This window comes from Theropithecus gelada, chromosome 20 (genome assembly GCF_003255815.1).
Source record: "Theropithecus gelada isolate Dixy chromosome 20, Tgel_1.0, whole genome shotgun sequence".
Classification (NCBI taxonomy): Eukaryota; Metazoa; Chordata; class Mammalia; order Primates; family Cercopithecidae; genus Theropithecus; species Theropithecus gelada.
This window is the reverse complement of record NC_037688.1, coordinates 46318100-46339022: the sequence shown is the minus strand read 5'-3', so window position 1 is coordinate 46339022 and position 20923 is coordinate 46318100. Positions and strand designations below refer to the sequence as shown.

Sequence of the window (20923 nt, the reverse complement as noted above, 5' to 3'; positions counted from 1 at the left end):
ACCCCCTGGGAATTCCAGAATCGCAGGCCAAGTCCTCTGTCCCCCAAAAAAAGAGCTTTCTGGAGGCACTCGGCAAACTCCTAAAGGGCTGTCTCCAGCGGGGGAGGCTTCGGAGACTGCAGTCCACCCAGAAAGGGCCACTGTCCCCAGGCCACCGGTCCCTGGCCTGTTCCAGGGCACTGACCCTGGGCCGCCACTGGGGCTGGTCATTGGGGTCAGCTTCGGACTTCCTGGGCTCTGCCCATCAATCCTGCCGTGTGCGTTTGCAGAAGGGATGGGGAGGCGAGGTCGTGGAGAGGGCGTCATCCCCCGGAGCAAGGGTTTTCCGAGGACTAGGCTCGGCCGATGCTTCCACGCTGTGGGGACTGGAGCCCAGTTCGGTTTCCACTCAGCTTTGAACTCTGCCCTTTCATTCACGGCGAGTGGGCGGCCAGGCCCGAGGGGTCGATGTGTGACTCGGCGGCGCGCGCGCCAGAGAAGTCCCGTGGGGATGACACCGGTGGCCACGCGCGCCCCGCCCCGCCCCGCCCCGCCCCGCCCGCGCACCTGTCCTGGGCGTGTTGCCCGCGGCCCCGCCCCGCCCTAAGCTCCGCCCCCGCGTCCCCGCCCCACTCGCGCCGGGCGCTGGTTGGCGGAGGCGGCGCGCTATGCTAATGAGCCTGACCCCTTCCGCACCTGCCCGGGCCCGGCGCTGCCCGCAAGCGCCCGCGGACTCAGCAGTCGGGACCCGGGCTCGCCCCTCCCGCCCCAGCCCGCCCCGGCCTGCCGCCCGGGAGGGGAACATGCCGCGCTCCTTCCTGGTGAAAACGCACTCCAGCCACAGGGTCCCCAACTACCGGCGGCTGGAGACGCAGAGAGGTACGGGCTACCCGATCCCCGAGCCCCTCCCGGGACTCGACCCTGAGGGGCGGGAGACAGAGAGAGGCCCCTGGGAGCGGGGAGTGGGGGGACACCTGTCCCAGGTGGGAGGAGAAGGAGCCAGTACCTCTGCGCAGCGACTGCGGCTGCAGGAAGGTAGGTGGCCCACGGGTGCCTCCACTTCAGGGCACTGAGCCCCGCCTCCGGCAGGGCGGGGGAGGTTCTCTCCCACTTGGAGAAGTTTTCTAAGCCCCGAAGTCTCCCTGGAACTCACCTCTTAAATACGGCCGCCTGTCCCCACCACTACAGCCCCAGCTAAAGGGACCCTGGAGTCATCTTCCTGGCACACACATTTGGGAGGGGTCGTGGGGTGGTGGGAGGGAGGGAGGGAGGGAGGGCCGTCTGGGGTGGCCTGGCTGAGGGACCCCCAGCGCACGCTGACTGGGGGTGTGAGCACAGGAGATGGTGAGGAGGAGGACTAATGGGCTCTTTCCGGTGCAAAGGCACTGCCCCTCCTGCATTCAGTTCAGGTGAGCCTCCTCCCGTAGCCTGCCTCCCTCCCCCACCTCCCCTCACCCCAGAAGCCCTCTTGCTCATCCTGGTAGGCTTGCCTGGGCAGGCTGGGCTAAAGGGCTGCAATCCTCCACACACTGGCTAGCCTGGGGAGATGGGTGCCCAGCAACTGGGCTGTCCGTTCATTTCCATTGCCTGCTAGGCTTAGGGACACGAGAGAAGAGGACTGTGTCCTTCAGAGGACAGCCTGCCACACGGGTGGTGAGAGCAGTTCCCACCTGGCTTGGCAGCTTCTTGGGACAAAGACCCACTGAGAGGCACCGGCGGACACAGTGGTCAGGACTCACGCGCTGTGGCCAGTGGGGGAGAGCAGGAAGGGCACTGCTGGGGCAGGGGCCCCCAGCAACACCCCCAAGAGGCCTTTATCCCAGCTCAGAACCCAGAGTTGGGTGTAGGGGGGATCCCACCTGGACCCACACCCGAGGCCCAGGCTGCCACCAGGAGGTGCCAGCTAGGACCATGCTTTTCAAATGTGCATTTTGACATCAGTTTCATGAGTCACCACCACCAATTTTGTAAAATAAAATAGAGCAGAAACTGTTGGAGTGCCTGGCTCATGGTGAAGGACACTGGCTTCAGTTATGTGTATGTGGATGCACATGTAACTACAGATGTGATGGAAAATGGAATTTACTGGGTCATAGTTGCAAGTTTCAAAGTGTTGTTTAGAGTCCATCCGAGTGTGCAAATCTGGGTAGCTGTGCTGGGCCCAGCGGCCAACTGTCATGAGTAGCCTTGCTGCCCGCAGTGCTCTCTGCTTCCCGCCCCTGCTTCCCTCCTCACTGTAGCCCCAGCTGCATGGCTTTCTGACAGCCAGGGGGCCCTGGCGACTTTCTGCCAAGATGTTACCCCAGGATAGACCTGAGGTGCTGGGGTTTGGGGCCCCTCAATCTCTCCTTCTATGGCTCCCCAGGGAACCCCTGAAGCCAGCAAGGTACTTAACAGTCTCTTCAACTGGGTGTGATGGCTCATGCCTGTAATCTCAGCACTTTGGGAGGCCAAGGCGGGCAGATCACATGAGGTCAGGAGTTCAAAACCTGCCTGGCCAACATGGCGAAACCCCGTCCCTCCTAAAAATACAGAAGTTACCTGGGTGTGCTGGCGGGTGCCTGTAATCCCAGATACTCAGGAGGCTGAGGTAGGAGAATCGCTTGAACCCGGGAGATGGAGGTTGCAGTGAGCCGCGGTCACACCCCTGCACTCCAGCCTGGGTGACAGAGTAAGACTCTGTCTCAAAACAAAACAGTCTCTTCTCCCCAGGATCTGGACTGCAGAATGAATAAAAAAGCAAACAAAACCCAGAGAGTATTGGGAAAGCATTTAAAATCCCAGCAGAAACACATGGTCAGCCTGATGGGTGAGACTGTCTCTTGCCCCGTCCTGCCTCTGGGCTCAGCCACTGGGCTCACAAACAGGGTCCTGGCTCTGTGACAATACCTGGAGGCAGAAAGGTAGCCATGTCTTAGAGATGGAGACGAGAAATGGTGACTTTCTCCTGCCAAGAGGCCCCAGCAAAGCCGGGAAACCCGGGGCTCCCCGAGTGCTGTCTCCCCAGAACTCTCTTGGACGCTGCCTCTTATCCTGTCACTGCCCTCACTTCTGGGTGGACAGAAACCTGATGACTCTGTAATTAGGAAGACTGAGGGTGGGAGAAGGTCAGGTCAGGAGAGAGTGGCAGATGGGAGATGTTCCTTTGAATTCCCTATTTCTCATCCTCACCGTGCTTGTTATTGTCTCTTTTTGTCAATCCTACTGGGTGTGAGCGTCTCATTGTGATTGTGATTTGTACTTCCCTGATGGCTAATGGCATTGAGCATCTTTGCATGCGTTCATTGGCCATTTGTGTATTGTCTTTGGAGAAACAGTTATTCAAATTCCTTGCCCAGGCCAGGTGCAGTAGCTCATGCTTGTAATCTCAGCACTTTGGGAGGCTGAGATGGGCAGATCACTTGAGGCCAGGAGTTTGAGACCAGTCTAGCCAATGTGGCAAAAACCCGTGTCTACTAAAGATACAAAAATTAGCTGGGCATGGTGGCAGGTGCCTGTAATCCCAGCTATCAGGAGGCTGAGGCAGGAGAATCGTTTGAACCCAGGAGGCAGAGGTTGCAGTGAGCTGAGATTGCGCCATTGCACTCCAGCCTGGGCAATGAGAGTGAGACTCCATCTCAAAAAGAAAAAAAAAAAAAAGGTGGGGTGGGGCAGGCACGGTGGCTCATGCCTGTAATCCCAGTACTTTGGGAGGCTGAGGCAGGCAGATCTACAAGTTCAAGAGTTCGAGACCAGCCTGGCCAACATGGTAAAACCCTGTCTCTACTAAGAATACAAAAATAAGCCAGGCGTGATGGCACTTGCCTGTAATCCCAGGTACTCGGGAGGCTGAGGCAGGAGAATTGCTTGAACCTGGGAGGCGGAGGTTGCAATGAGCCAAGTTAGCGCCACTGCACTCCAGCCTGGGTGACAGAGCAAAACTCTATCTGGGGAAAAAAATAGCCAGGCATGGTGGTGCACACCTGTGGTCCCAGCTACTTGGGAGGCTGAGGCAGGAGAATCATTTGGATCTGGGAAGTGGAGGTTGCAGTTTGCAGTGAGCTGAATTCATGCCACTGCACTCCAGCCTGGGTGACAGAGCCAGACTCTGTCTCAAAAAAAAGGCCGGGCGCGGTGGCTCAAGCCTGTAATCCCAGCACTTTGGGAGGCCGAGACGGGCGGATCACGAGGTCAGGAGATCGAGACCATCCTGGCTAACACGGTGAAACCCCGTCTCTACTAAAAAATACAAAGAACTAGCCGGGCGAGGTGGCGGGCGCCTGTAGTCCCAGCTACTCCGGAGGCTGAGGCAGGAGAATGGCGTGAACCCGGGAGGCGGAGCTTGCAGTGAGCCAAGATCCGGCCACTGCACTCCAGCCTGGGTGACAGAGCGAGACTCCGTCTCAAAAAAAAAAAAAAAAAAAAAAGTCCAGGCGCGGTGGCTCATGCCTATAATTCCAGCACTCTGGGAGGCTGAGGCGGGTGGATCACGAGGTCAGGAGATTGAGACCACCCTGGCTAACAGGGTGAAACCCTGTCTCTACTAAAAAATACAAAAAAATAGCCGGGTGTAGTGGAGGGCGCCTATAGCCCCAGTTATGCAGGAGGTTGAGGCAGGAGAATCTCTTGAACCCAGGAGGCGGAGGTTGCAGTGAGCAGAGATCGCGCCACTGCACTCCAGCCTAGCGACAGAGCAAGACTCCATCTTAAAAAAAAAAATCCCTTGCCCATATTAAAATTGTATTATTTGTCTTTTTATTGTTGACTTGCTAACATCCTTTATATGTTCTAGTGTTCTAGATGCTATTCCTGATCAGAAGTCTGATTTGCAAATATTTTCTCCTATTCTATGGGTTGTCTTTCTCTACCCAAAGCCTCAGCATGGAGGTAGAAACAGAGCCAGAGATCTATTTTAACACATCTAGAGTAAGAAAGGGATTGAGGGCTGTTGGGAGGTTTTGGCTTTGGGGAAATACAGAATTTAACTCTTGCCTGCAGACTAACCTGTTTATTTGGGGGCTGCTACCCTTAAGTGGACCAACCATGTGGTATGTGGTGTGCCGGCCCCCAAATTCAGGAACCACCGTCCTGGGGAGGAGCCCAGCCAGGGGCAATTCTGAAAGCCTGGGCCAGAGCACCCCAGCCATGTGGCTCGGCTGCGTTGAGAGCACAGCAGAGCGGGCACTGGTCAGCGGTCAGGGAGGCTTCTGAGCTCACTGCCTCATTATCCACAAAGGAGATGCCCGAGGGGTAGCTGTTGGGTGACTGGAGGGTGATTAGTTATGAGGGGGCTGATTTTACACTCAGCCAGCTCCTTGCTGCCAAGCGTCTGACTTATGGGTGCTGCGTGGGCGCCTGGAGGATGCTGGCCCAGGCTGGTACCCCTCTGCGGGGGCGGTGGGGGGGCACTCACCAGAGGGACCCGCCCAGCCGAGGCGTAAAGGCCCTCCTTTAGCCACGAGGCCTGTTTCATGTTCCTGAACACGACGGGTCCTGTCAGATGTTTCTTTGTGTTTAAAGAGGAAGTGAGATTCACTCTCTAGACCGCGGGGCCTTCTTGTTCTAGATGACTCCACTCCTGGCCATGCTGTCACTTCCCTGCACAGCACCGCCAGCTCCCTTGCAAGCTGGGTCTGCATGCGGGCTCCCGGCTACACCTCCCATGCCAGGCTGCTGATGGGCTGGGATTGGGCCCATGAATCGGAGCTGGAAACACAGAGCGCTGGGGACTCAGTCTTCATCTGTATATTCTCTCCCCTCCACCCCTCTAGAAATCAATGGTGCCTGCTCTGCCTGTGGGGGGCTGGTGGTGCCCCTCCTCCCCCAAGACAAGGAGGCCCCTTCTGTGCCCGGTGACCTTCCCCAGCCCTGGGACGGCTCCTCAGCCATCGCCTGCATCTCCCTGCCCCTCCTTCCACGGATCGAGGAAGCTCTGGGGGCCTCTGGGCCGGACGCCTTGGAAGTCAGCCGGGTCGACCCTTGGGCCAGTTGGGCCCCCATTGTACCCCTCAAAGACAGCCTGAACCACCTCAACCTGGCCCCACTGCTGGTGCTGCCCACACAGTGGTCCCCAGTCCTGGGCCCAGACGGGCACAGGGCTCCAGAAAAACTGCTTGGGGCTGAGCGGACGCCCCGAGCCCCCGGCGGCTTCCAATGCTTCCACTGCCACAAACCCTACCACACCCTGGCCGGGCTGGCCAGGCACCGGCAGCTGCACTGCCACCTGCAGGCGGGGCGCGTCTTCACCTGCAAGTACTGCGACAAGGAGTACACCAGCCTGGGCGCCCTCAAGATGCACATCCGCACCCACACGCTGCCCTGCACCTGTAAGATCTGCGGAAAGGCCTTCTCCAGGCCCTGGCTGCTGCAGGGCCACGTCCGCACCCACACAGGTAGGACAGGGTGAAGGTCTGCAAGGACGGTCTGGGCTGGGGGAAGAGGGAGGGCTGTGGGAGTTAGAAAAGGAAGAGGGGTGATTTTATAAACAATTCAGCTTCTGCCTCCTGACTTATCTGTACAGAGTCCCACAGACCACAGACTAGAGGCCAAAAGTCCAAAGTCCAGGTGTCAGTAGGGGCCAGTGCAGGAGCCACGCCTGTAATCCCAGCACTTTGGGAGATTGAGGCAGGAGGATCACTTCAGGTCAGGGGTTCAGGACCAGCCTGGCCAACACACCAAGACCCCAGTCTCTACTAAGAATAGAAACTTAGCTGAGTGTGGTGGCCCCTGCTGGTTGGCCCAGCTACTTAGAAGGCTGAGGCAGGAGGATCACTTGAGCCCAGGAGGTTGAGGCTGCAGTGAGCTGTGGTCATGCCACTGTACTCCAGCCTGAGCAACAGAGCAAGACCCCAACTCAAAACAAAACAAAACAAAACAAAACACCGACCAGGCATGGTGGCTCACACCTATAATCCCAGCATTTTAAGAGGCTGAGGTGGGTGGATCACCTGAGGTCATGAGTTCGAGACCAGCCTGGCCAACATAGTGAAACCCTGTCTCTACTAAAAATACAAAAATTAGCCGGGCATGGCAGTGCACACCTGTAATCCCAGCTATTGGGGAGACTGAGGCAGGAGAATCACTTGAACCCAGGAAGTGGAGGTTGCATTGAGCCAAGATGGTGCCACTATACTCCAGCCTGGTGACAGAGTGAGACTCTGTCTCAAAAAAAAAATCAAAAAAATAATGCCATTAAAGTACAAAAGTGGCTTGCTCTTCCCAAGAGCCAGCCAGCAGCCTCTGCCCAGGCTTTCTGTCAACCTCAGCATGCAAAGAATAAAAACAGAAAGGAATAAAGGGCTCCAGGAATAAGCTTCAGTCTCCACATCAGGCCCAGAGGTTCACACTTTTGTTTTTATTTTGGTCTGAGGCAGGGTCTCACTCTATTGCTCAGGCTGGAGTGCAGTGGTTTGATCACAGCTCACTGCAGCTTTGAGTGCCTGGGTTCAAGTGATTCTCATGCCTCAGCCTCCTGAGTAGCTGGGACCATAGACATGCATCACCATGCCCAGCCAATTTTTAAATTATTTGTAGAAACAGGGGTCTCGCTATGTTGCCCAGGCTGATCTTGAACTTCTGGGCTCAATCTGTCTTCTCACCTTGGCCTCCCAAAGTGCTGGGATTATAGGCATGAACCACTGTGCCCAGCTAGTTCACACTTTTTCTAACTGGAGGTTCCCTACCCCCTAAGTCATGACTCTTGTGACTGGGACCTTCTGAGTCACAAGGCCTTTTCCAGGTCTCCAGGAAATCCTTTCCGGTTTTTCTCAACCCTTTGATGAGGAGACCCCCCATACCCCCTTTCCAGGCCAAAGGGCCCTGGGGCTTGGTGCCCTCAGCCTGGGAGTGAGGGGTGTGGGGAGGCCCTGCAAGAGGCTGGCCTGGCTAGGAGCATGCCTGGTGTCCCACCAGCAGGAATGCAGGTGCTCTGGGCCCTTCAGGGGCTGCAGGCTGGGGTCTCTCAGGACTCTATGGGGCTACAGGAATGGACACACGATTCCCAGTCACCCTTCCCTTTACAGGTGTTGGGCCAAGGTTCAAACAGGACTTTGTCCAGACCCCATGTTGTCCTGATGGGAGGTGGCTCCTAAATGCTGCCTCCTCGAAGTCCCCAGCTCTACCCCTGCTCTGGATTCTGCTGGAGCTGGCCAGACCCCCCCACTTGCCTGTCAGTGGCCAGGAACAGCTGCCAGAGGCCCCCAGTGCTTCCCCCGTCCTCTTCCAGTGGCCGAGGTCCCCGGGAGGGCTATTGCAGCAACATTAGGAGATCTAAAGCCTGTGGCCGCCTGTGCTTCTCAGAGGGTCTTCAGGTGTGTCTCGCCCAGGTGTGGCGTGCCACCCCGTCCCCACACAGCTCAACCCTGGGTGCTCGGGCTGTGAGCATTTGTAGGGAAGGGATGGGAGTATCCACTGATGGTCACAGTGGGTGTTTTAGCCTTCAGGCCACCTTCCATGGTGTCACCGGCCCTCTTCTTCCTCCCCCAGGGGAGAAGCCCTATGCCTGCTCACACTGCAGCAGGGCCTTTGCCGACCGCTCCAACCTTCGGGCCCATCTGCAAACGCACTCGGACACCAAGAAGTACCAGTGCCAGCGCTGTGCCAAGACCTTCTCCCGCATGTCCCTCCTGGCGCGGCACGAGGAGTCTGGCTGCTGCCCAGGCCCCTGAGAGGCACATAGTCGGTGCAGGTAGGGGGGATGGTCCTCACCCTGAGAGCTGGTGTCCCTCCTGCCGCCAGAGGAGCCGGGAGTCTGGGAGGGCAGGGCCTGACTTCATACTTGGTGCATCCTCCATATCTGTGTCCAGTCAGAACCAAAGACATCCAGCGGGGCCACCGGGGCGGAGGACACTCACCCAGGCCTCCCACCCCACGGAGCCCACTCAGAGGAGACTCCTCTCCCAGTGAAGACTTTCATCAGAACAAGAGCCATGGTTCCATTTCAATGTGGTCAGGTCTCTGGGTCTGCCCTTCCAAGTCAGAGCCTTGGGGAGGTGGCCACCAGCATGGGCCGGCACTGCCGCCAGATGACTTGCAAGGCTGCCTCGTTCCCTTGCAGCAGAAATGAACAGTTCGGACTTACAGTGAGCACGGCCGTGTGGTCCTTCCTCAGTAGGCACAACTACCTCTCAGCCGGTCCCTGCCAGCCTTTGGTTTGGGGTCTGGGACAAGTTGTCCCGTGTCACACGTCTACGCTCGTGTGCACAAACATGTACACACACGCGCCCTCCCCACCTCACCAGACTCTCCAGAAGATGGGGCAGGACTGGGGGAGCCCACAATTGGTGGTTCGGGTGCGTTGGGATGAGATGGGGTGCCTCTGGGATTTGTCCTGCTCAGAGCCTCAAGGGGCTGGGATCTCAGGGCACTCAACTTTCCAGGCAAGAACAGCCATGGGGTAATAAATGGTCTCTGCACACCTGCATGTTCCATTCTTCGAAGCTTTGAGTCTCGGCCAATCCCCTGGTTCTGTGGAGGAGGTGGGACTCTGAGAAACTCCCTGAGACAGCAGGATTCGGGGATCACCTGGGGCCTTCAGCCACCAAGTAGGCAGGAGACTCTGGGTCAGGGCCTGCCACTGTGAAAAACTCTTCTGAGAGGTGGGGATGCTGCCATCGGGTGACCAGGGGCGCCGTCGTGGGCAGAAGCCAGCACAGAAGTGGGAGAGCATCCCACGGCACAGAGGAACGGCCAAGAGGCTCCAGCTTGTGCTGGGTAGAGGGCCGACACCAAGGCAGGGGCAGGTGGTGTGCAGCTGGGGGCATTGAGTCCTCCCAGCTGCCTGTCCCATGGCACAGAAGAACAGCCTAGAGGCTGTAGCTCATGCCGGTGAGAGGGCCGAGACCAAGGCCAGGGCAGGCGTTGTGCGGCTGGGGGCAGTGAGTCCTCCCTGCTGCCTGGTCAGAAGAGAGGACTCAGGGCTCCTGCTGCAGCCCTCACACACTGCGAGGGTCTGACGTGATCACTGCTGTCTCGCAGACGGTCTGGGCCTCTGTCCACCCATGGTACTTGGGGCATCTGTCGAGTCCCAGACCCTTGCCCTGCTCTGCTGAGACACTGTGCCAAATCGGCATGGTTGTCTACACCCAACACCCCCATCCCCGGAGTCCTGCTCCCCCCCGTACAGTGGGATGGTGGCATTTCCTTCTTACACGTGGCCTCTTCTCACTGCCAAGCTGCTGGGTGGCCACCCACTGGGCTGGTCCTCCTCTTCCCAGCATGTCTCAACCTCTCCAGCTCAACCCCAGAGGCAGCGTCCAGGAAGGAGCGAGGAGGCCGCTCCTGGTCCCTGATGCCTTCACTGATGAGGACAGCGGAGGGAGGTTTCTGGCGGGGGGGGCCCTGCTGATGAGGACGGTGGGGGGGGGTTTGTGGGGGGGGGGGGCCCTGCTGATGAGGACAGTGGAGGGAGGTTTCTGGGGGGGGACACCCGCTGATGAGGACAGTGGAGGGAGGTTTCTGGGAAGGGCACCCGCTGACAAGGACAGCGGAAGGAGGTTTCTGGGGGGGACACCTGTTCCTCAGGAGGGTTGGCCCGTTGTCAGCTCAACCCCAGAGGCAGCGTCCAGGAAGGAGGGAGGAGGCCGCTCCTAGTCCCTGACGCCTTCACTGACGAGGACAGTGGAGGAGGTTTCTGGGAGGACACCTGTTCCTCAGGAGGGCAGTGGAGGAGGTTTCTGGGGGATACCTGTTCCTCAGGAGGGTTGGCCCATTGTCAGCTACTCTGCTTCTGGCTCCAGCCAGGAAGGCATCATTGTCCTGGTCCTGGAATGGAGCCATGTGGAGAGCGGCAAGGGCTCCCCTTGCTCCCCAGAGCCCGCTGAGCCTCCTGTCCATCCGTCTGTCCATGAGAATATTCAGGAGGGCTCACAGGGACCACACACGAAGCACCTTGTTGCTCAGCCACTTGGCTGCTCCAGTCCCAACCTGGGCAGCTAGAGCCCCACTCAGGGCAGCCCGCGGCAGATCAGCCTGGCTAACACTTGCCAGGTGCTAACGGGCCCTTGGGCAGATGGTTTGACGACACCTGTTTGAGGAGCCTTGGGGACATCCCAGAGGAAACTTGACCTAGACCTTGGGCTCCTCTGGACCAAGGGTGACCTTGAGTAAACAGACTCCCCAGGAGAGCTCGGGCTGCAGCCGCTACCAGCCTCCATGTGAGCTGGAGGAGTGAAGACACTGAGAAAGCCTCTCTCACATTCCTGGACCAGGACCACTGCCTCCCCAACAGGGATTGGCCGTCCCCAGAGGGAGGCACCCACTCAGCTGCCATAACAAAGGCCCCCAGCCTGAGTGGCTGAAACAACAGTTTCATTCTCCCCTAGTTCTGGAGGCTGGAAGGCCCAGGTCCAGGTGTCGGCAGGGCTGGTTCCTTCGGAGGCTTTGAGGGCGGGGCTGTTCCAGGCTTTCTGGTGGCTTTGGCTTCCCATGGCGTCTCCCTGGTGTGCGTGTGTTTCTGTCTCTCCTCTTATGAGGACACAGTCATGTTGCCCTGCTCCAGGAGGCCCCCATCTCAACTCATGACATCTGCAAAGCCTCTATTTCCAAATATAGTCACATTCGGAGGGCCTGAGAATTAGGACTTCAACATATGGAAGTGGGGGACACCATTCCACCTAAACAGCCAATAGGAACACAGGGCTTTGCCAAGAGTTGCCTTGAGAGTCCTTGCACTCAGTGCTGAGGAGAGGGGGGCCTCACCCTCTTCTTCTTTCCCTCAGTCTACAAAGGATCATGAGGGCAGGGCATGGGGGTTCACACCTGTAATCCCAGCCCTGTGGGAGGCCAAGGCAGGTGGATCACTTGAGCCCAGGAGTTTGAGACCAGCCTGGGCAACATGGCAAAACTCTGTCTCTACTAAAAATACAAAAAAATGAGCTGGGTGTGGTGGCGCACCCCTGCAGTCTGAGCTATTCAGGAGGCTGAGGCAGGAGGACTGCTTGTGCCCAAGAGGTGGAGGCTGCAGTGAGCCAAGATCATACCACTGCACTCAGCCTGGACGACAGACCGAGACCCTGTGCAAAACCAAAAACACACACAAAGGATCATGGGGGACAGCTGATCTTAACCGATGGGGTTTACTAGAAGCATCTCCTTCAAAGGTTGCATCCAAGTCACCTTCCCCAATGGTCACGGCTGTTTCCTGACCCATCTCCTCTCCCTCATCCCCATCAGGGCAAAGGCAGGGGACAGGCCAGCACCCGGCTCTTGAGGAGGAGTAGGGTTAGAAGCCTGTCCTCCAGGGCCCCCTCCCTCCCGACTGTCTCCCGGAGCTCTTGCCTCCTCTGCTTCACGGTCAGGCTGCCAGGGGTGAGGGTCTCCACCGGCCTGGAAAAAGGCAAGAGCTCCAACCACGGTTTCTGTCAAGCTGTTAAGTCTTGGCATCTCATAGGAGGCCTTTTTTTTTTTTGTAGCATCCAGATCCCTAAAGGAAGCTATATTGTAAATTGTGTTCTATTTCTGGGTCCCAATATCTAAATGAGGCTACTGCACCTGTTGGGAATGAAGGACAGGAATTTCACAAGCCGAAAATAAAGCTGAATGTTTTCCCTTCTGTCTCAGCCCATGGAAAATGCTCTTATATTTATATCTGGGCGGGCAGGGGCTGGGAGGGAGAGAACGGGTTGGCAGAGAGAGGGGCAGAGGAAAGGCAGGGCACCTGCAGGGGGCCTGGGGTGTAAAGAATGGAGGAGCCACTCCACTTAGGGCAGGTCCGGCCCAAGTCAGAGGCAGCAAGGGCGGCCAGCCCCACCAGGACACCCCCAGCCACTGCCTACCAGCCCCACCCTTCACTGCTGGCCTCTCCTCCTTGTTCTGCCTGACTATGCCCAGGTTAACCTGGGGTGGTCACTTAAAATCTGGGCTTCTAGAGCCCTCTCCAACACCTGCAGCTAGAGCACCAGGAAGGGGGCGTCTCGGCCTTGCTCACAGTCTCCAGGGGCTCGGGGCCTGGCAAGTTATTCCTCCCAGGACTCAGGCCTTCCTTTCCCCACCCAAATCTTCACTCATCACATCCACTCTCCTCCCTCTTCCAGGGGTACTGTCAGAGTCTTTCTCCCGGGCGGGAGGCGGGGCAAGGATGGACAGGAGGCTGCAGGACCTGAGCACACTGGAAGCGGGTGTTTCAGTTATGGCCCAGTGATGTCTGGGTGAGTGCAAGCCTAGGAAATCCCTGAGGATCCTGGACAAGAGGAAGAGGGTGTCCCAAGCTCTGAAAGGTGGGGGCTGCACCCTCCTCACAGCAGGAAAAGTCCCCTGATGATGTCTCCCCTGACAGCACACGGCAGGCCTCAGACAGGACCCACACCGGGGTGTGCAGGAAGGAAAATTAGTGGCCCTGCGTGCCTCTCGCTGTTCTCTGACTCATAGTGTAAAAGCAAAGAGGACGCCTGGCCTCCTAGAAACAGGTGTTGAGGGACAGCGGGCCTCTGGGTGACCAGGTCCCTCTCCCCACTCCCTGTTGAAAGAAACTTATCCCGAACGCCAAAAGGCGCTAAGGTTATTGCCTTCGTGTCCAAGAGCCCAGAGCATCCTATAAATATCATTTTGGCCCAGAATAATCAGGGGGGTTCTCTAGGTGTTTGAAAATAGCCTGCTTGTTACTATGTATATTCAGAGAACCCACTCCCGGCCTCCACTCGCGTGGCTAAGTATAGCTCCCTGGCAGAGTTCAATGGAACAAAAGCTTCCAGGCCTACCCGACCTCGTGGATGGTAGAACATTCCCGGAGGAGCACCTCAGCTGCCACGACCCGGAGGAGCTCAGAGAGAGGTTGGCACAGACCTGGTCACCTCCCATCTCCCACTCTTGAGCCAGATCAATCTGTGGGCCTCTCAGCAAGCACGAGGCACTCCTGCCAGACCCAGGAGCAAGGTGCTCTGATGCCAGTTTTGTCCTCCTTGCAGGGTTGAGTTAGTCACAAAGCCTTGGTTTCTTCATCTATGAAAGCGGGATCGTTGGCCGGGCGCGGTGGCTCAAGCCTGTAATCCCAGCACTTTGGGAGGCCGAGACGGGCGGATCACGAAGTCAGGAGATCGAGACCATCCTGGCTAACATGGTGAAACCCCGTCTCTAGTAAAAAAATACAAAAAAAAAAACTAGCCAGGCGAGGTGGCGGGCATCTGTAATCCCAGCTACTCGGGAGGCTGAGGCAGGAGAATGGCGTGAACCCAGGAGGCGGAGCTTGCAGTGAGCTGAGATCCAGCCACTGCACTCCAGCCGGGGCGACAGAGCGAGACTCCGTCTTAAAAAAAAAAAAAGGAAGAGGGATCGTGCGAACTTCTATGTCAGAATTAAAGAGAACTCCAAGTAAACCATAAAAAACCAAAGGCTGGCCGGGTGTGGTGGCTCATATCTGTAATCCCAGCATTTTGGGAGGCTGAGGTGGGAGGATCATCTGAGGCCAGGAGTTTGAGACCAGCCTGGCCAACATGGTAAAACCCTGTCTCTACTACAAATACAAAAATTAGCCAGGCGTGGTGGGCGCCTGCAATCCCAGCTACTCAGGAGGCTGAGGCAGGAGGATCACTTGAACCTGGGAGGCGGAGGTTGCAGTGAGCTGAGATCGCCCCACTGCATACCAGCCTGGGTGACAGAGCGAGACCCTGCCTAAAAAAAAAAAAAAAAAAAAGGAAGAAAAACCAAAGACATTTAGGACATCCAAAATAAAACTGCCAACCTAAGGAACACCCTCAGCTTTGACTCCTCTCAGGATCTCTATTTCTGGACGCCAGGTTCTGGCTGCTGTGAGTCTGTCTTCGCAGCCATCCCTGGCCCAGCCCACGGCACTGTCTGAGAGCTGCTCAGCACCTGCCCCGGGGTTGGGTAGAGCTGTATCACGCGAATGGGCAAAGGTGGCAGACTTTCAGACCCAGGGCCCAGCCTAACAGGGTAGATAGACACCTCCCATCTTGCCAGGGGTCATGTGCCATCTCTGGGAATCCCAAGGAAATGCGGGGCCACCTTCCCACAGGATGTCAATCAGCACTGCCACCCCCAGCTCCTTCCCAGAAACCCTTCCCTCAAGGCCAAATCTGGGAATCTTAAAGCAGGCCCCTTCTCTTCAGCAGCTCCCCTGCTTCTCCCTCCCTCCCTTTCCCTCCCCTTCTCTGCGCTTGTTCTCTGCGTGAGGGTGAGCCTGTGAGACAACCGTAGGAAGATGCAGAGCACTGCAGTGTTGCTTACCCAGCCCCAAATACCAGCTCCTTTTCCCTTCCCCTGGGAACAGGCAGCGGGGAGGTCCAGGAAACTTCAGAAACGAAGCTGAGAGGCGAGAGAAGGTGGGCAGTGAGGTCACAGGGACTTCTCATCTGCACAAGGCCCTTGTGAAACTCAGCTGTTTTGCATTGGTCAAAAGAGGGGCTGGAATGGAGACACAGCCCAGCCAGCGGGTCCTGGTCCTGTTGCCGTCCCGTCCACCGAGCATCATTTCTGCGCTATCGTGGACATGGTGCCCCCTCTACCCACCGCACCCCAGCTGGGCTCTGCTCAGCACGGTGGGGTCTCCTCGTCACAGAACAAGTTGTTCTGACAGGCGGTCTGCAGACCCCTTGAGACCCTCTAGGTGGCTTCTGCTGGGCAGAGCTGCTCTCCTGTTTGGCACAGGCACCAATGGTGCAAAAGCAGCCATAGCCATGTGAGTGCTGGCACATCCCCCACACCTCAGGAAACAATCACAGTTCTGGGATGGCCCTGGGTCCACGGCGGCTTGTGTGGAGGGACCCAGTGGCAGCGCACACAGCCCCACACACGCCGAGGTCCACTCTCTGCAGAGCACACAGAGGAAAGATGGCAGCACTGTGAGAACATGGCCCTGGGTCTTGGCAGGAATGAGGTGAGCCCGCCACTTCAAAGGGAACAACGGACAGAACTTACCGCCAATGGTAAAACTTACACAGTCTAATGAAAAAGAAAATTTGGAAACTTTCATCTTCCACTAAAAGCCTGACAGCTTCCCATGCTTACTTTCTCAGGGGAAAGTGATTTCCTGATACTGTCAAATGAAGCAAGTCAACATCTGGAAGCCCCGTGTAAGGCAGTGAACCAAAACCAAAGCTGTCAGAATGACCAATGTGGATGTCAGGATCCCCTGCCTGGGTCAAAGGCCAAAGTGAGACAGACCAGTAGATTCCACGGATACCAGGAGGAAACTCTCACTAATGGGTGGGCCTCAGATTCCACCTTGCGGCTCACCTTGAAGAAAGATTAGTGCTGGAGTTTCGGCGCAGCACCCAAGAAAAGCCACCCTGATCTGAAGAGGCCAGGAAAGCACATTGCCCCTGCAGGTCTGGAGAGCAGATTCTCTCCAAATGCATCAACCAAACGACATCACGCAGAGGCACCCAGGAGGGCCCAGCTATCCACACCTGCCACACCAGACGTGAAAAAGATTCAGACAAACTTTTTTGTTTTTGCTTTTTTGAGACAGGGTCTTTCTCTGTCACCCCGGCTGGAGTGCAGTGGCACAACCTTGGCTCACTGTAGCCTCGATCTCCCAGGCTCAAGGGATCCTCCCACAGCCTCCCGAGTAGCTGGGACTACAGGTACACGCCACCAGGCCCAGCTAATATTTTGTATTTTTTGTAGATACTGGGTCTCATCTTGTTGCCCAGGCTGGTCTCAAACTCCTGAGCTCAAGGATTCTGCTGGCCTCGGCCTCCCAAAGTGCAAGGATTATAGGTGTGAGCAACACCATGCCCCTAGTCTAATTTCATTTCTTGTATTTTCTTCTCTTCTTTTTCTTTTGAGACAGGATTATGCTCTGTTGCCCAGGCTGCAGAGCAGTGGTGCAATCAGGGCTCACTGAAGCCTCAACCTCCTGGGCTCAAGCAATCCTCCTGCCTTAGCCTCATGAGTAGCTGGGTGTATGCCACACACCTAGATAATTTTTTATAGAGACAAGGTCTCACTATGTTGTCCAGGCTGGTCTTGAACTCCTGAGGTCAAGCAATCTTCCTGCCTTGGCCTTCCCAAGTGCTGGGATCACAGATGTGTGCCCCTGTCCCTGGCTGATACTATTTTTTAATTTTTATTTTTTTTTGAGACAGAGTCTCTCTCTGTCGCCCAGGCTGGAGGGCAGTGGTGCGATCCCAGCTCACTGCAATCTCCGACTCCTGGGTTAAAGCGATTCTCCTGCCTCAGCTTCCCGAGTAGCTGGGACTACAGGCACCCACCACCATGCCCAGCTAATTTTTGTATTTTTAGTAGAGACAGGGTTTCACCATGTTGGCCAGGCTGGTCTCGAACTCCTGACCTCGTGATCTGCCCGCCTCGGCCTCCCAAGTACTGGGACTGGGATTACAGGCATGAGCACCCAGCCAATACTAATTTCTATTTATTTCTTTATATATGTTTTCTGAGATGGAGTCTTGCTCTGTCGCCCAGGCTGGAGTGCAGTGGCATGATCTCGGCTCACTGCAAGCTCTGCCTCCCGGGTTCACGCCAGTCTCCTGCCTCAGCCTCCCGAGTAGCTGGGACCACAGGTGCCTGCCACCTCGCCTGGCTGATTTTTGGCCAATACTAATTTCCAAGGAGGGTCAATACCGATCTGTTCCCCTGCCCTGGAAATGGATCTGCTTGTTCTTTGACAACTAATTTAATCCCATTATCAGCCTTGGGAGGCTTGGGTGATGCTGCCTCTCTGTCCACCCAGACAGCACAAATCAAGCCCCAGATACTCCCACCCAGGATCACCATGGTGCGGAAAAGCAAGCTGGAAAACGGGTGAGCTGGATGTGTGTGTCCCTGAAGGGAAATACTTTCCGAGGTGAGTGGCTCGGGCACAAGGACGGCAGGGCCATTTGAGCCGCCAGCCCAGTTGGCCAGGTTTCCGGCCACGTGCATACAGTAAACGAGGGTGTATGTGCAGCTCCTGGTTTGGAAAACTGGAAGCTACAGAAGAATCTGTATTTACTCACTGATTTAAGCAAATACACATTCTGTTTCTTCTGAAAGACGACCACACTCACCCAACAGCTTCTCTGGGGGGTCAGTAACACTACTCCCTGCAGATAAACACAGGTGGGCTCCTTCAAAGGGCTTTATCATGTACAAGAAACCATCCTTATCCCCACAGGTAAGGAAACGGGCACAGAGCGGTTAAGTAGCTTGCCTGAACTCACACAGTGAATCCGTAGCAGAGCTGTTCTTTAAACTCAGGCAATTTAGACCCAGAGACTGTAATTTTATTATTTATTTATTTAAAGATGGAGTCTCATTCTGTTGCCCAGGTTGGAGTGTAGTAGTGTGATCTCGGCTCACCGCAACCTCCACCTTCCAGGTTCAACCGACTATCCTGCCTCAGTCTCCCAAGTAGCTGAGACTACAGGCATGTACCACCATACGTGGCTAATTTTCGCATTTTTAGTAGAGATGGGGTTTTGCCATGTTGGCCAGGCTGGTCTCGAACTCCTGACCTCAAGTGATTTGTGCTCCTCGGCCTCCCAAAGTGCTGGGATTACAGACATGAGCCACCGCACCCAGCCAGAGTCTGTCGTTTTTGTCTCTACATTGTCACTCGGTAAGATATTCTGAGATTTCCTTTCACTTTTTTTTTGTTTTATGAGACAGAGTCTTGCTCTGTTGCCCCAGCTGGAGTGCAGTGGTGCGATCTCCGCTTACTGCAACCTCCACCTCTGGGTTCAAGCGATTCTCCTGCCTCAGCCTCCCAAGTAGCTGGGATTACAGATGCGTGCCACCACACCCAGCTAATTTTTGTATTTTTTAGTAGAGATGGGGTTTTGCCATGTTGGCCAGGCTGGTCTTGAACTCCTGACCTCAGGTGATTTGCACACTTCAGCCTCCCAAAGTGCTGGGATTATAAGTGTGAGCCACCGCAATTGGCCTTTTTTTTTTTTTTTTTTTTTGACATGGAGTCTCCCTCTGTCACCCAGGCTGGAGTACAGTGGAGCAATCTCAGCTCATTGCAGCCTCTGTCTCCCAGGTTCAGGCCATTCTCCTGCCTCAGCCTCCCGAGTACCTGGGACTACAGATGCATGTCAACACACTCAGCTAATTTTTGTACTTTTAGTCGAGACAGGGTTTCATCATGTTGGCCAGGCTGGTTTTGAACTCCTGACCTCAACTGATTTGCCCGCCTCAGCCTCCCAAAGTGCTGAGATTACAGGCGTGAGCCAACGCGACTGGCCCCTTTGACTTTGAAGTCAGAGTAGGGTATCTCATCAGGACAGCAAACATGGCGCTGCTTTTTATATTGGGGCCCGTGTGTGGGGTGATATGGCGGGAGGAGCTGCAGGAAGATCATGGACTGAGATCTGGACTCCAGCAGTCCTGTGGGGAAGCCAGGTTTCTCTAATGACTCCTGTTTAGAGGAGAAGAGAAGGCTGGGCGTGGTGGCTCATGCCTGAAATCCCAGCACTTTGGGAGGCTGAGGTGGGAGGATGACTTGAGCCCAGGAGTTTAAGACAAGCCTGGGCCACATGGCAAGACTCTGTTTCTACAAAAAACAAAAAATTAAACAATTAGTTGGGTGTGGTGGCTAAGTCTATAATCCCAGTACTTTAGTAGGCAAAGGCAGGAGGATGACTTGAGCGCAGGAGGTCAAGTTTGCAGTGAGCCGTGATCTTGCCACTGCATTCTAGTCTGGGCAACAGAGTGAGACCCTGTCTCAAAACAAATAAATGAAAAATAAAAGTAAGTATCTAACACAGTAATAGAAAATCAAATACTGCATCTTCTCACTTGTAAGTGGGAGCTAAATGATAAGAACTTATGAACACAGGGAAACAACAGACACAGGGGTCCACTTGAGGGGCGAGGGCAGGGGAGGGAGAGGAACAGAAAAGACAACTATTGGGTACTGGGCTTTGTACCTGCGTGATGAAATAATCTTTACAACCATCCCCTGTGACATGTGTTTGTTTATGTAGCAAACCTTCAAATGTAACCCAAACCTAAAATAAAAGTTAAAAAAAAAAAGTATCGTATTGTAAACCCCTCTGGAATAAACATTTCCTTATTTTTTTTAATTTAAATTTTTATTTTTAAAATGCCCTTATTCCCCGAGTCCTCACTTCTTTTTACCTCTCCAATTGCCTGGCTTGATGGTGTTTCACATTTGCTGACTGCTTCCAGAAAAACGTTTCCACTGAAGACCTCCCAAATGCAAGGCAGATATAGAGCAAGCTAGACACACGCCTTCCTTTCCAGTCACTTTCTGACTTCTTAAAGTCCCAGATGCCTGGGCTCAGGGAAAGGACAGGAAGCGCCAGGAAGCAGGAAGCCCCGGGGATCAGCAGTAGGACGCTGTGCAGGCTGCGCTCGGGGCCCCTCTGCTGGCCTGTCTAGGCCAAACCCCCAGGGCTGCAGGCCTGGAGACAGGCAGGACATGCTCAGGCTTGGCTGGGCTTCCCCTCCAGCTGTGTGGCTTCTCATTAATCTCCCAGACCCTCTCTCCTTATGAATCAGGGTCACACACAGCCTACTCATACCATACTTAGCAGAGCACCCATGCCTGTGGCTGAAATGCAGTGGTGTGATCAGAGCTCACTGAAGCTTTGAACTCCTGGGCTCAAGTGATCATCCTGCTTTAGCCTCTCTAGTAGCTGGGACTACAGGTGTGCACCACTACGGCCAGCTAATTTTCAAAAAAATTTTTTGTAGGCCAGGCCGGGCATAGTGGCTCACATCTGTAATCCCGGCACTTTGGGAGGCCGAGGCGGGTGGATCACGAGGTCAGGAGATCGAGACCATGACCATCCTGGCTAACACGGTGAAACCCCATCTCTACTAAAAATACAAAAAAAATTAGCCGGGCGTGGTACACACCTGTAGTCCCAGCTACCTGGGAGGCTGAGGCAGGAGAATCACTTGAGCCCGGGAGGCAGAGGTTGCAGTGAGCTGAGATCGCGCCACTGCACTCCAGCCTGGGCAATGGAATGAGACTCTGTCTCAAAAAAAAATTCCTTTTTGTAGAGATGGTGGAGTCTCGCTATGTCGCCCAGACTGGTCT

The 20923-nt window shown here is 55.6% G+C and overlaps 1 protein-coding gene across 1 annotated transcript; it reads left to right on the top strand.

Annotated features, from left to right (window-relative positions):
• The first annotated feature begins 720 nt into the window (after positions 1-720).
• SNAI3 (snail family transcriptional repressor 3) lies at positions 721-9710 on the top strand. Its single transcript, XM_025371175.1, has 3 exons — positions 721-858; positions 5730-6350; positions 8443-9710. Exons 1-3 carry the CDS (start codon positions 783-785, stop codon positions 8622-8624), a joined length of 879 nt encoding a protein of 292 aa, XP_025226960.1. The 5' UTR covers positions 721-782; the 3' UTR covers positions 8625-9710.
• The last annotated feature ends 11213 nt before the right edge of the window (positions 9711-20923 follow it).

Coding starts and splice junctions, on each gene's coding strand:
- SNAI3 (XM_025371175.1), top strand. CDS start 783: ATGCCGCGCTCCTTCCTGGTGAAAACGCACTCCAGCCACAGGGTCCCC. Junction 859..5,729: donor GCGGCTGGAGACGCAGAGAG/GTACGGGCTACC, acceptor CCACCCCTCTAG/AAATCAATGGTGCCTGCTCT. Junction 6,351..8,442: donor CCACGTCCGCACCCACACAG/GTAGGACAGGGT, acceptor TTCCTCCCCCAG/GGGAGAAGCCCTATGCCTGC.